Source organism: Staurois parvus, unplaced genomic scaffold, assembly GCF_062004578.1.
Source record: "Staurois parvus isolate SC_StPar_1 unplaced genomic scaffold, SC_StPar_1.0 ptg000204l, whole genome shotgun sequence".
NCBI lineage: Eukaryota > Metazoa > Chordata > Amphibia > Anura > Ranidae > Staurois > Staurois parvus.
Genome location: NW_028318000.1, coordinates 4159102 through 4174380, shown reverse-complemented (window position 1 = coordinate 4174380; position 15279 = coordinate 4159102). Strand labels below are relative to the sequence as shown.

The following is a 15279-nucleotide window of genomic DNA, read 5'->3' as shown; positions in this document are numbered from 1 at the left end:
GTGTATTTATATGAGTAATAGGTCCACCTGCGCTGCTAAGTCTAACAATATATAGAAGAACAACAGCTGCCAACATCCAATCCTCACCTTTTAAATGGACATATAAGAATATAAACAATCAATAGTGATGCAGCGCTGATATAATTAACAATGAAGTGAATATTAAACCGTGAGGAAAAAAGTGAATTCGGTGTTATACAGCCCGCACAGAACACGGCACACAGTAATTGCTTTTGTAACATATAATTGCTATTGAGCAAATATAAATGCAGTCCACAGTATATATAGACGAATAGATGTGTTCTTAAAAGACACACATGCTTCTGTGCTGGTGCAAAGTGGTAGGTGACAATCCTTAAACGGCTAGCATGCCTGCTCACCTTCCCCCTGCGACCCACAGGGGCCAAAAAGCCTGTCGGGTCACACCTTGACCCTATGCGTTATCTCCAGATGAAACACTCTCCACTCTCCAGTAATCTCTCCTTCACCATCTGTTATTCCCCCTGAATAGGTACCGCTGCACGTGTATTCACAATGCTCATAAGATGGTGGTAGTCATGGAACAAAAGCACAAAGATCCTCCATAGTGTAACACTGTATATCAGCTTTATTTCTTATTTATATGCTTACTGCTGTACAGGCAATCCTGCACCTACCCTGTAAGCATTAAAAGGCCCCTGTTTAGGTTTATGTTTATGTGACTGAAGAGCTGTTTGTTGTCTGTGATTGTGAAGCTATTTTTGGTTAAAAAAAATAACAAACATGTTATGATTTCCTGCTCTATGCAATGGTTTTGCACAGAACAGCCCTGATACTCCACTTCTGGGGTCCCCCGCCGGCACTCCTGTCTTCTCCTCTTCAGTGAGTACTCCCATAGAAAGCTGCTTTCTGTGGCGGCAAATACCGTATGTGGCTTGATCACGGGCTATCCTGCTTGAGCCTATTGACACAGAAAATGCTGCTCAGCCCATAGAGTTTGATGGACAGCAGTGGGAGCCAATGGCTCACACTGCTATCAATCTGCCCTGTGAGGAGGGAGAAAGCGAAGCTGCTCTCATGCATATGCTGGATTCAGCTCAGGTAAGTATGAGGGTGGGGGATCCTGTGACACAGAAGGTTTTTTTACCTTAATGCAGTGAATGTAAGTGAAAAACCTTTAGGCTTTAGAACCACATTAAATAGAGGAGTTGCCTATAATCATGGCATGATCTCTTATAGTTTGGTGACAATCTAATAGGTCATGCCCTTTATTGACATTGTACTTCAAACTCATCCCATAATTTTCAACCTAAAAACTGTTGTTCTAGTGTGGCATCTCTGCAAATGGTGTTATTATTTTACTAAATGTACTAGTATATTGTGTATTGTTGTTGGCGTATTATATTACAATCAGACATGTAACTGTATCACAAAGCTAATTATTGCTTTGAGTCTTAAAGTGGAGTTCCAGCCATTTTTGTATTTATTAAAAGTCAGCAGCTAAAAAACTGCAGCTGCTGACTTTTTATAAACACAAACATACCTGTCCCAGAGTCTAGCAATGTTCTCGCCCGCCCCGTTCCTTCTCCTCTTCTCTTCTACATGGTGCTGGCACCTCAACAGCTTGCAGCTTCACATCTTGGTGCCCACTGTGCATGCGAAAGTCGCACTGCGCCTCTTAATTGGCCCAGCTGTCTCCTGGGACCTGTGAAAGTTCCCAGGAGACTGATGGAGGGAGGAGGGGGCCTCGGCAAATTGAGCTGCTACAAAGTGAGCTGGAAGTGGGAGCGGGAACCAAGTACCCGCTCCCCCCCAAATGGTGCCAATTATGGCAGTGGGGAGAGGGAGGAGGCAAATGAGTGGAACTCCACTTTAAGAGAGCAAGCATGCTTGTTGTACTAACTGTTTGTTGGATCATGTGCCCAGGATGGAAAATATTTTTTATTTTTAAAAAAAAAAATATATATATATATATATTTTTTTTTTTTTTTTTGAGTGGAACTCCACTTTAAGAGAGCAAGCATGCTTGTTGTACTAACTGTTTGCTGGATCATGTGTCCAGGATGGAAAATATTTTTCTTTTATTTAAAAAAAAAATAAATTATATATATATATATATATATTTTTTTTTTTTTTTTTTTTTTTGAGTGGAACTCTACTTTAAGAGAGCAAGCATGCTTGTTGTACTAACTGTTCGCTGGATCATGTGTCCAGGATGGGAAATATTTTTCTTTTATTTAAAAAAAAAAAAAATATATATATATATATATATATATATATATATATATGTATATGTATGTGTGCATGTGTGTGCATGTGTACAGAGGAGGGGAACCTTTGATGTTGTTGTTTTTTGTGTTTTTAATTGCCTAAGGAGGCAAAATGGAAATTCATAGGACCAAGAAATGACTCTGCTATTGAGCCCCAGCATACATCGTTATACCACGGATTAAAATTTAGTAGTAGTATGTTTGAAATTCTTTACAGGAAGAGCGAACTTAATCTGGATTTAAGCTACAGAATACAGGTTATGTGCATTGCACTTTAAAAAATGCACCTTTATTTGAAAAGAAATCCTCTTTCCATAGCTTTAAGAAGTAAGAGAGTAAGAATAGCTGTATGATGGTGAAGAACACTTGTGTTCTCTTGTTGTATTTTCTGCATGCTGTGTAGAACTCCCAAGTGGCAGTGGTCTAAGAATTGATGTGCTGACAAATGTCAATATTTCTGTTATCCATCATTGAGGAAAGAAACTGCAGGAGTCAGGGCTGCAGCAGAATGTAAAGGTATTGTTAAGGGACGTATTGATGATTAGTTAGACGACACTGCTGCAGAAACATGCAAACGGGAAAATGTTTAATGTTTAATTTTACAAATAATGTTTAATGTTTAATTTTGCTAAAATGTTGACAAACATTTTGTGTAGCCTATACTTTATTAATTCTAACCTTATTTTACTATATATCACTGTTGCAGCGAGTTATTTTACACATCTCAATAGAAACATAGAAGTATAGACATGTATAACCAAAGCATTAATGATTAGGACTCTCTAGCTTACAGTACTCAGTCATAGACTGAATATCAACCTATGTTATGTAGGGTATACACAGGCTGAAAATCGGCTGGTTCAACAGGAACTAACCAACTTTCAGTCCGTGTGTATTGCTGTTTGTTCTGCATTAGACCAACACTTGAAGGCTGATCTGTGTATTCTAATGAGGGGAGCAGTCAGAATACAATAGCATGGCAGGGGAGCTCCCTTCATCAAACATCATTTGTGTAGATATCTTTTTTTCATTCAACAAAACATATTTTTTCAAATAATGACAGCGAGTGAGGGGCAAAGATCCCTTTCTCGCTGACACAAGGGTGGGGTAGTGGGGGGGGGGGGTTCTGAAGGTGCTGGAACATGTTTCATGTTCCACCCTACATATGTGTTCCAAAAAGGTGAAAGTATCCTTTAAGAGTATTAAAATTCAGAGTGATGTTGTACCAGTTAGATATGAAAAGTGTCATCAACTATCAAAATCACTTTATTTGTGGGCACTTTACCATCAACAGTATGGAACATGAAATATTTGGTTTCTTTATTTCTACAGACTTTTATTTCCCTGATTAAAATGTTCTTCTTTAGCTACAAATGTGACTAATGTGAAAAGTTTGTTCATTTTAATGACAAATTATGTAATTCAAAGAGAATGTCAAAATATGTTGCATTCAAATTAATTTTAAAATGATATATTATGGTAAATTACTAAAGAATGCATATTCCAGTAGAATGATACTGAATCGTATTTAGGGAATTGCAAAAAAGAATTTAATGTTACATGATTTTAAACAGCATCTTTTCAAAGATACCCTTTCTTCTTATACTTAGTAAAATCATAAATGAACACTAAACTTTAAATATTTTATCTTACTGACATACTATAATGTAAACAGGCATTATAGCTGCTCATTCCTTAATATAATTTAAAGGGAAAGTATAATTGTTTTGGGTCAACTGTCCTTTGGAACATTTGCAGGTTTATTAACATTTATTACCCTGTGTATACATGACACTATGTTTGCAAAGTTTGCAGAGATAAGTATTTTTTATTTTTTTTGCTTTGTAACAAGTTGTTAGCAGATGCAGAAGGTTTTGTTTCCATCCTCTGATTGCCCTGTGTGTGTTTAGCAAAACACAGCACCTTTTTTCACTTCCAGTCATGTGCTCTTATTTTTTTTTAGAGATAGGTTGATGAGCAAAGAATAGAACATGGACTAATGAAGAATTTAAGATATCTAGGAAAATTAGGCTTCAGAGACAGATAAAGGAAACCAGCATCTTAGATTGCTAGGGGATGTGAAAATAATAGGATGAAGAATTTGAGAGGAGATGTTTAAGAGAATACAAGAGCATAATGAAGAGGATAACACCAAAGAAGGCAAAGATGAGGACCTTAGAGAGCTGGAAGTCAGCTGGTATAAGTAGGAATGAGCCTGCATGGCCAGGAAAGGGAGGACAGTGAGTGCCCCCCCCCCCCTCCACAAACCAGAACAGGCAACATGCTTCCAAGATTTGAAGGGTAACTTGTAAGAGGGGATCATAACCTTCCCCCTTGTAGGTATGGCACCTTGTTGATGGAGACAAGGGGTTTAGCTACACATCATGTGTCCCAAAATCAATGTGAGGATTTTCTGTGAGGGACTTAAAATCTTGAAGGACTGTTTAAAATAAAAGAACCCCAGATATCCCCCCCAGGGGAATGAGTATGGGGTACATTGTACTCCATGTTACGCACTTAAAAAGGAATGAAAGTAAATAAAAACACCCACACCCTGACAAAGTTCTTTAGTTAAGAAGAAAATAAACAGTTCTCCTGGTTTATATCAAAAATAGTCTATCAATGTAGATTCTTATCACTGATGGGGAACCATCCCCACAACAACCCACTGCCCAACAATCAACTGTCTGACAATGTTCACTCATCGCAGACCTGAGATGTAGATCCTTGTTTGTCATGATGACCTGCTATCTAATAATATTGCCCTGCGACCGAATGATGCTCCCATTGCAAATGACACATCTCCACCTGGGTACTGTATGTGCACAAAATGGCTGGGTATTCTGGATGGCATCATTAACCAAATAACCGTATTTGGTCAATCATATCACCCAAGATCCCTGATAGGTTGGTTCACAACCAACCAGTTATCTATCATTTTGCAGCAGTAGTGCTATCACCACATGATGGCAAACATACATGTGTTTACAAATATCAGTCGAGGGATCAAGCAGGCAAACTGTCCAAATACAGGTATGGCTGGTTGGTTGAACTCAGGTTCAACGCAAACCAGAACCTCATTAATATTTAAAGGAATGGAATTAATTTAACATGTTCATGAGGAAAGAGCCTTTATAGAGCTATAACACCATACAAAAGGTCAGAGTCCCAAAGGTTGAGACTGAATGCTTGTTCAGTAAGAGAGCCTTAGTGGTCATTTACATTGTTCTTTTTGGACAGAGAGCCAAAAGGTGGATGGGCTTGGATTTAAGAGGTGTGGCTTGGGTCATAAAAGTGAAAAATAAGAATTAGCAAAGTGAAATTCCTAAAGTATTTGATGCTGTGGTGCCCATTCATAGGCTGTATTTTTTGAAAGTTTAAAAGGCTTGACAAGTTGAGTTTAAGACTTTGTAACATCAGTGTGTAACACAGTGATTTCTATTTCTTCTATAACTAAATGAGTATGTATAAATGGGGACATGTGTAATTTGATGGAGAAGAAAAAGCAAAATATAGAAATTGTACAACGAACAAACAGCAATCTTCTTCCACTGTTATGATGAAAGGTGATTGGTTTATAGGATAACTACAATATGCACATCATTATTGGTGTTATTTTTATGAATACAGTAGGTCCAAATATATCAATAATAAACTACAACATCATTATTTTGAACTGTGCAAGTCAGTTTTTTTAAATTTTAATAATAATAATTATCAAAATAGTACACCATAGATTTTCTCAGGTTGTTGAAATAAATCTTTACCAGGCATTATGACACCTATGTTACATGAAACTAAAGGGGTGGTGCATCAAAACTTTTAAAAATTACCAACAAATCTCTATATTTTTAAATAGTCAGTATGAGTCATCTTATAGTGTTTCACAACAACAAACAGATTTGTATCAGTTAGTTAATACTGGTTTTTGTGCCTCTCAAAACACTTTTTGTATTAATAAATGAAAGACAAGAATGCAGATTAGAAGAAATCTGGAAATTGCTATGGCCTCTATGCTTATGAAAATTCTAGTTGCTTGGTTGTCATAGTTGCATAGTTAGCCTGGCTGAAAAAAAACAAAAGTCCATCTACTTCAACCATAAAAAAAAAGTTATAATCCTTTACCCACAGTTGATCCAGAGGAAGGCAAAAACACCCAGCAAAGCATGATCCAATTTGCTCCTGCAGGGGAAAAAAATCCTTCCTGATCCCCCGAGAGGCATATCAGATATTCCCTGGATTAACTTTACCTATAAATGTTAGTATCCAGTTATATTCTGTGTATCTAAGAAAGAACCCAGGCCTTTTTTTAAGCAATCCACTGAGCTGGCCAGAACCAACTCTTGAGGGAGTCTATTCCACATTTTCACAGCTCTCACTGTGAAGAAACCTTTCCATGTTTGGTGATTAAATTTCTTTTCCTCCAGACATAAGGAGTGCCCCCTTGTCCTCTGTGATGACCTCAGGGTGAAAAACTCTACACCGAGTTCACTATATGAACCACTGATGTATTTATACATGTTCATCATTTCCCCCCTTAATTTCCTCTTCTCAAGAGAGAATAAATTCAGTTCCTCTAATCTCTCCTCATAGCTGAACAGAAACTCTTGCTTAAAGTAAAGGTATGCAGATAAGGTCTTCTGAATTTCCACTGACATTTCTGATCTGCATACTTGCTTTACATCACTGATTGTTAAAGTATTAAAGTAAAAGTGTAATTGGTGGGGATGAGTGCTTGCCATAATGTGCAAATGTGCACAGCATACCTATGTATTATGGTACACCTACCTCTGACTCTGTGGTTTTTCCATGATTATGGGTCCAGGATTCTATTACCTCTCTGAGAATAGAAATGGGGTGTATACTGTATTGTACTGTGTGTATAGCAGACAAAAACTACCAGAAGCCAAGAAAAAGAGATTTTGCATTTCTCTTGTGCCAAAAAATTCTACTTCTTAGTAATGTTTTGTTAGGGCACTTTAGTTCTGACTTAAAGGCAGACCATAAGTAAGAGCTACAGTTATTGGGGGAATTCAATAAAGCTGCTGCACCACTTTTCTGGTGTTAATCCCTCTTGTTAATGTGTTGTGTCACATTCATGAAGCTTCTGTGACACTCTTGTTTCTGGCAGCGACTTGTGCGTCAAGTTCAGGCAGTTCTTAACTGTGCCACTATTACACTGTTGCCAATGACTGTAGCAAATTCAAAATAAAATACCAACAGTTTGTATCTTACAAAAGTAGAGCTAATAAAGATCAACTTTCTTTTGACATACAGACACAGATTTTAGTGAAATGTGCTCTAAAAGTGGCATTGCGTGCTAATTCTAGACAGGTACATGAATTTGGCGATTGCAACACCACTTTTAGAACGCATGCAAGACACTTTTGTAAAACCTGTGTGCTCCAATCTTTATGAATTCCAGGAATTGTGTACAGAAGGATGTAAGCAATGACCAATGGCATTTCCTATATTACTCACATTACATATTTATCTTAATTTAAAGCGGTATTAAACCCAAAAGCAAATATTTATTATATTGCAGCTTAACAATTAGATGTGATGGCTGCATTAGTTTTTTTTTACCTGTTGATCTGGCCAGTAAGTCTGTTGTTTTTTGAAAGAACACAGTGTTCTGCTGTTGTAGCAGTTACAGGCATAGGACAAACCATTCAACACTGACAGGGGTGCTTACAAAGATTAGATTTATTTATGTAAAACCTTTATCCCAAAAGGAATAAAAAAACTTGTTTGCTGTAACTACTTATAAAGTGCTATCTGGAGTTTGGCGTCAGTTTGTTAGTGTACTTAAAGCTTCTACTATATATAACACTCTCCTCCCCCAGACTGACATGGCTGCTGTCCAAAGGTGCCCCTTGTGCGCATTCATCCATTGTCTCACTAATATAGGAAGTGTGTTACTGGCCAGATCACCAGATAACCAGAAGGAAAAAAAACCCTAAAAAAATAAAACTGATTCAGCCACCACATCTAATGATTGGTAAACTGCAATATATTCAATTTTTGCTATTGGGTTTAATACTGATTTTAAAAAAAATGAAAGACAATGCACCCTGACACTGCCTATAGCACTCTGTTTGCTGTAATGACTTATAAAGTGTTAGCTGGAGTTTGGCTTCAGTTTGTTAGTGTAGCTAATACAGATAGTCCTCCCAGACTAACAATGATGCTGTCCAACAGTCCCCTCTGTGCTCATTCATCCAGAGTGGGGGCACTCAAACATAGGAGGTATTTTTCTGGCCAGATTACCAGATGAAAACAGAGAGGAAAATGCCCCCACAAAAGGAAAACAAATGCACCCACCACATCTATTGATGGTAAGCTGCAATATGTTACATTTTTGGTTTTGAATTTTAAGGGATAACTTCACTCAACACCCATTTCCCTTTAAATATCTAAATAGATTTAGAAAGATTAAAACAGTAGGGATCTTCCTTGATCCCAAATGGGTATTCCAAGTGAACATACTGTAAAATGAAGTGCAATTAAACTTTAGCAAATCAACTTCAATGATTCCTTACAAATTTCAAGGTCAAAATTTAAATTGACAGATCGTGTGACTCACAGCCACATCTAAATGTTAACATTTTAAAGGCAATTATAGAAATGATTTTAATTCTGTAAACAGTGTTAACAAGTTTTACAATCTAGTTATCATATATAAAACCACTGTCTTGTATTGTTTTTCTTTAGTTAAAAAATAGATTTAATTCTAGAATTAATAAAAGTCTCTCTTTTGTTTCAGACTCAAGACCTTTGCCGGATGTAGCTTTAACTGGTAAATGCACAAGGGAATGTGATGAATATGGGCACTCTGACTCCTGCTGGATGCCAGTTCGTACATCACCTGAAAGGAAGCCGAAGAACCAGCCAAAACTTTCCACATTCATGCCAGTCGATGAAAGAGATAGCCAAGAAAAGCTGGCCAATGGAGAGGTTTCACTTATGGGCGATCGCAACAGGAATCTACTTAACAAAAAGTTGGCATCGTATGAGACCTTCAATGCAGCCACATTCAGTAAAGGTGAAGAAGCCAATCCCGAGGATATTCCCCTTAAGCAAACAGGGGAGTACAAGCCATCTCCCGTCAACACTTTAACTAGAAGAGAAGTTTACCTGTGAGCTATTTGAAGCAGCAGGGTTCTTTCATATATATGACGAGCAAAGAATTAAGTCAAAACTTTACAGTTACAACAATATAACAGAAATATGAGGGGGCCACCAAAGAGACAAAAGCTTTGCCTGCCACGTTTGCCTCCATATCAGGCACTTCATTATCATGTCTGCTTGACAATATTGTGATATAAAGAGACCATTGTTATTACTTGCATGTGTTAGCCTTTCCACTGCTATTCTTTTCACTCGATTGATGGTTGCAAGAGATTTTAATGGCAACTGGACTGACAGAACACAGATCACTGATGTTATTCATAAGCAAAAGCATGTAACATAGCATTCTAATTGTGTCTGATTGTGAAATGATCCATTTTTGACAACTTAGTTGACTATGATCAAGATATATCTGAACAGAACATATGTTAAAAAGAGCCTTTTCCATATTATATTCATTGTTTGTATTAAGCTTCATCAGATGGACAGCCATATTGACTACTAATGTCATGTATATGAAACAGAACACACAAACAATCTAGTTAGTCCTTTGTGTGTAGGGCATCGGTCCATATGTAAGAAAGCATAGAGAAAATAAGCACAATGTTTTTGAGAGGAACCTTTCTTGACGTCAACTACTGAAGGTTTCTCCCAGGCTGTTGTGCTTTTCTGACTGCATTTGTTTCCTCTTGTGTGTTCACCTGGATTACTTCACACTTTGGAAAGACTGTTTTCCAAAAAGCACCTCTCTGTTTGATTAAAATTAAAAAGACATAGAGGCTTTAAGCCAATAAATGGTAGTCTCATTTGTGTAGTGCAAATAACATGTTAAAAAATTAGTTCAGAACCAGAAAGATGTAATAAGTAGTGTCATTGACATTTTTGGTCATTGTCATTCTTGAGTAAAACCAGCATTAAAAGAACAATCCATGCAATATGTAAACATGAGCATAAACTGTATGTTTTTGGATTAAAGAGCTAATATGAGAAATAGCAAATAAATATAACACATGGCCTTCAATAAAAGTATATGGTAGTGCAACCTAATATATAAGTCTGCAGGTACAGATACCAAAATACATATGAATGAATTATATGTTTTCAAGCAAAGAATGTAATTTGCTGCATTATAATGAGAAAACTAAGTAGGATTTAGCCATGAAAAAAAAATTATATTCATTTTCAAAAATGGGCACCTGATTATCCACCATGGTGTAAAAGAAGAACAATAATCTAACAATGGGAGTTCACAGAATAATGTAAAAATAAAAAGCTTATTAAAGTGGTTGTAAACCCTTACTGTAACCAGTCAAGTGACTGGTCTTGGGTAATAGAGGTGAAACAAATCCTCCTACATAAGTTGTACCTGTTTATCTTCAGCCATCTGTCCTCTATATCCATTCAAAGTGCAGAATTTCTACATGATCTCCTGGCTCTGAAAAAGCAGGGGGTGGTGGAGGCTGAAGTTATAGCAGTGAAGAGAGTTCTGAGAGCTGATTTGAGGCAAGGGACACACCCCCTTCCACAGCACAGAGGAACAGAGCTGAGGCTGTCAGTCACAGCCTGTGTCCTCCCACTGTCACCATTTTTCTCTTGGTGTCAGGAAAATCTATCAGAAGTGACTCATGCTTATTGCAGAGGATCAAGGCAGCAGACAGAAATAACATTTAGTGCTCTGGAGTGAGACAAATACACACTATAAAGGGATATGCTTTTTCATATTTCATGCCTGAGAATTACAACCACTTTAAAAAAAACCCTTTAACATTGTTGCCATTTTTAACATTCAGAACAAAAAAAAAAGACAATTTTCGTCTATGACAGAAAGTTGAGAAATAACATGCAATAGGCTTGATTCATAAAGCTTTAACACTCGTCTAATGCACTCTGTGTTCCGTTACTGTGACTGTAATTGTCAAATCTCATTGGACTCAGCTAAAAATAACTGTCACTTTTTTAAAAATAATGATCCTTGCCCTGGTGTGTTAGCTTTGTGAATTGAGCCTTTTATGATTTACAGGTAATTTGCTAGAATGGAAAAGAAGCAAAGATTATTTGACAATGTTTGGCAGATCAGGAGTGATCTCTTTGGTTTACCTGACATGCCAAAATTTACTAATGTACAGATCATTCCTATTACCTAGGAGACTGCAAGCCAAACACTATTTATCCACACTGATCGATACAGGTCTCTCAGGTGACACTTTATATAGTAGCAGAATAAATAGTTCATATTTCAGACTTAGGGAAGTAAATGTTAAGCATTGAATTATAATAGTTATAATTTCCCCTGATTTTATTATGCAAATATACACTTAATTGTGTTTAAATAGGTTATTTTTATAACTAAATTTAATGCAGTACTTCATTTAATAATTATCTGTAATATTTTAGGTGTATATCTTTCATTTTAGTTTCTCTTTGGGGGCCCTTTAGCCATTTTGTTTTCATTTGTTTTGTGCATGGTAGTCGTAAAACATGAGCATACGTACATGAACATAAATGCACATTAATTGTATGATAGGCATAGGAAAAGTGGATCCAAAACTTGACATCACTGAAGTTATGAAACATTGTATAATTTGTAAGTACTAGTTGAAAACAAAAACTCATCAAATGCTTTTTGTATAATACCTATGGAGTTTTACTGCATGCATCTCCTGTCTGCATAGTCAATTATTTAAGCATACTGTACGCAAACCTAATTTTTTTTACCAGTATATTTTATTTGCTTAGTAAAAAATACAGTTGTAATAGAAAAAATGGCATAAATCAAAAACATAGATGATTATAACTTTAAGTCATTCAGCAATTTTTACTCCATTAGAAAAAAAAAAAGACAACCTTCTATAATACGCCTACATTTTATGCAATTACATTTTGTTAGAGCTAAATTGAATTAAAAAAAATACAATCTCTTTGTATGTACACATCATTTCTAGTCAAACAACCAATAAAGTAACCCTCATACTATAACATGTTGATTACTCTGTTCACTTGGCTTGGCATGATAAAGAGAGCAGTATTTCCTTTTTTTAATAATTTTAGATTTAATTTGAATAGTTTCTGTATGTTGCCTTTACATATATTTAAAGGATTTTGTAGTAAAGAAAAAAGGAAAAAAATAGTAAAAAAAAAAAGAAACAATAAAAAGAGTGAATGCAAATTCTGCAACGTGCCTTTTATTCCTGTTATTATTGTAAGATGGTGGTCAGATTTGGAAGATAAAGGGTACTGGGCTTATCCCTATTTTACCAATTCTCTGCATTCCATAACCTTTATTTTCTGACATCTTCTACAGTTTCTACATCATGTCCAAAAGTGTAAAAAATTCCTTTCTTAATGATGGACCAATCTAAACAATTAGTCTCTTCTCTGAGGGGTTTACACCATTGATATGGAGGAACATAGTTGAAATACATGATGTACACTTGGGCTTGTGTTCTAACTGTACATAATGATGAATACACAAATCCAAAGTCAAGTAATCATATCATTTTCTTTGATTATCTATTATTATTTTTCATCGGTTTTGTTTGACTGCTCTTTCATCTTGTTTGTATAATATTCATATAAATATCACGTTAAGATTTCAAATGAACTGTGCATGCCTTTTTACATGACATTTCTAGATTTATGCATAATATCTTAACTAATTTATATGTGTGTATATAGGTAAATATGAATATATAAAGTCTGTAACCTCAATCTTACCGTCTGTTGCTCCTTCAGAGCTGCATTTAATTGTGTTGAATATGATTCTGGACTGGCTGGCTTGCTGCCCAAGACTCAGACAAAGGATGAGAATATATATTTTTTTTTTAGCAGTAAAGGGAACATGGTTTAAAAATATGTTTTTTTTAAATGTTTTTTTCTTTATAAAAAGCCCAATCAGTTCAAAAGCAAGAACAAAAAAAAGAGCCACATTGGTTTGAGTTGTAATTAGCAGAAATAATTTTTTTTCCTTTCAGCTTTAAGTTGGGATAGTTATCATTATCTGATTCTATAACTTTCCTTGAAAGAAATGAATACACTTGCATACAATGTGGTACGATCTGTTTGTAATATTAATCATTGACTATTGTTCTGCAACTTGGATGTTGATAGTGAAGCAAAGAACAATTTAGTAATGTTTATTATAAGTCACTATGCACGCAGCTATGCTAAACAAGCAAAATGTATTAAACGCTAGTCCACTTATATTTATGAAATATTTTACATAATTTAATTTGCTTTTGTACAGTTTCTGTAAATAAATTGCTTGCCATGACTATTTTCTTTCCTTTGGTCTTTGCAGATTAAAATATAATATGTTTAAAACGGTCTCCTTTTTTCCCTCCCCTGAGAGTGTTACCAGAATATTGCCCATTTGAAAGAAACTGTGCAGATTCCTGTGACATTTGGTTAAAAGCTCTTTTTTATAATCATTGTAAAGCAAAAAAGAAAGAGAAAATCTGTGATTGCTCACTTCATGTTGCAGCCAGGGCCATGCTTATGTTTAGATTATGAAAAATTACATGGATTTATTTGGGTCCACAAGAACACAAGAAAAAAACAGTTTTCTCCTGGCTTGCATTTAAAGTGTAAATAAAGCATCAAATAGAAGCAAAAGTTCTCCTTCTTCTGCAGTTTCCTGGGATATTTGACAGGTCCCAGAAGACTGCTGGGCCATTCACAATGTGCACCGAAGCTCACACATGCACAGTGGGCACCCAGTGGGCTAGGGTGAGCCCACCACTGGATCGAGGAACAGGTGAGTGGCTGTTTTATAAAAGCCAGCAGCTACAGTTTTGTAGCTGCTGACCTTTAATTTTTTTTACAGGAGATGGGAGCTTCGCTGTACGTCCTGCTAGATCACCTCAAGTTGGCCCTTTTTGCAGGTATAGCTATGTAAAACAATAAAAATAAGTGTCTATACTGTTTAAAATCCAGTAATACACTGCCTCACCCTGCTCTGCATATGCTCTGTTGCTCTCTATTTGTAGACATTTTTAGGCATTTTTAAGCATTGCCAAATTTGTAGAGGCCAATCTGCTGAGAGTCTTAAAGCAGAATTAAACCCCCCTATCCTTTAGGCCTCATCACACCATATGTGCAGAAAAACTGATGGAAACCAACACACTTTTCACTTGCAGAGCCACGAGTTTGCATCAATTTTCATTTGTGATTTTGTTGAGTTTTATACATGTTGCAGATTCCTGTGCAGAAAAATCTGAGCGTGATACTAATGTTGTGGTGTGAACAGGGCACATAGAAATAATTGATTTTGTTGTGCCCTTGCAGGTCACGTGCAGAAAAACTGCCGTCTCTGCACACTGGAGTGAATGAGGCCTTACAGCCAAGAAAGCTGCTTCTGTTTGATCTGCAGCTGCCATTGCGGTACATGTGATCATTTATGACACCAGTCATTTGATGGTTTTATAGTTTGGTTGAGGACACAAGCAAATATGACAGCAATCTCAGCATTCCAGGAATGTAACTGTTTTTTGAAAACATTAAATTCACTGTGGTTGTAATCATGTTCATTTCTGCTATAATCAATCCCGAGACAGGAAGGAAATTTATACCACCTATACAGGTTCTATAGAACCTCTTACTCTGCACTGATTATCACTTGTGTATCACCGAATCAGATCCGATTAGATCTAACACCATATATAGAAAATTGTATTGTATGGTTTATATGTTACTTACTATTATCCAATATATAGGGTGGTTATATCCACCAGCCAGCTGTATATTTAGCGCTGCATCATACTGTCAATATTGTTTATATCCATCTTGAGGGGATGTTTGGATGCTAGCTGCTCCCATATAGACTTGTATAGCAGCGTGGGAGGACCCCCGATTATAATATTGGTGCATTTATTAGTGATGTTCTTGACAGTATTTATGGTTG

General features: G+C 36.2%; 1 protein-coding gene across 4 annotated transcripts in view; it reads left to right on the top strand.

Annotated features, from left to right (window-relative positions):
- Nucleotides 1-13700, top strand: part of PCDH7 (protocadherin 7) — a 971513-nt gene extending 957813 nt beyond the window's left edge. For 3 of the 4 annotated variants that reach the window (XM_089678383.1, XM_089678384.1, XM_089678382.1), the window contains exon 3: nt 9016-13650. In XM_089678383.1, coding sequence (XP_089534509.1) covers nt 9016-9392 — 377 coding nt within the window. In that variant the 3' untranslated portion in view covers nt 9393-13650. Of the gene's footprint in view, nt 1-9015 lie in introns of all 4 variants that reach the window. The other variant, XM_089678381.1, reaches the window with a different exon arrangement.
- Nucleotides 13701-15279: the final 1579 nt, after the last annotated feature.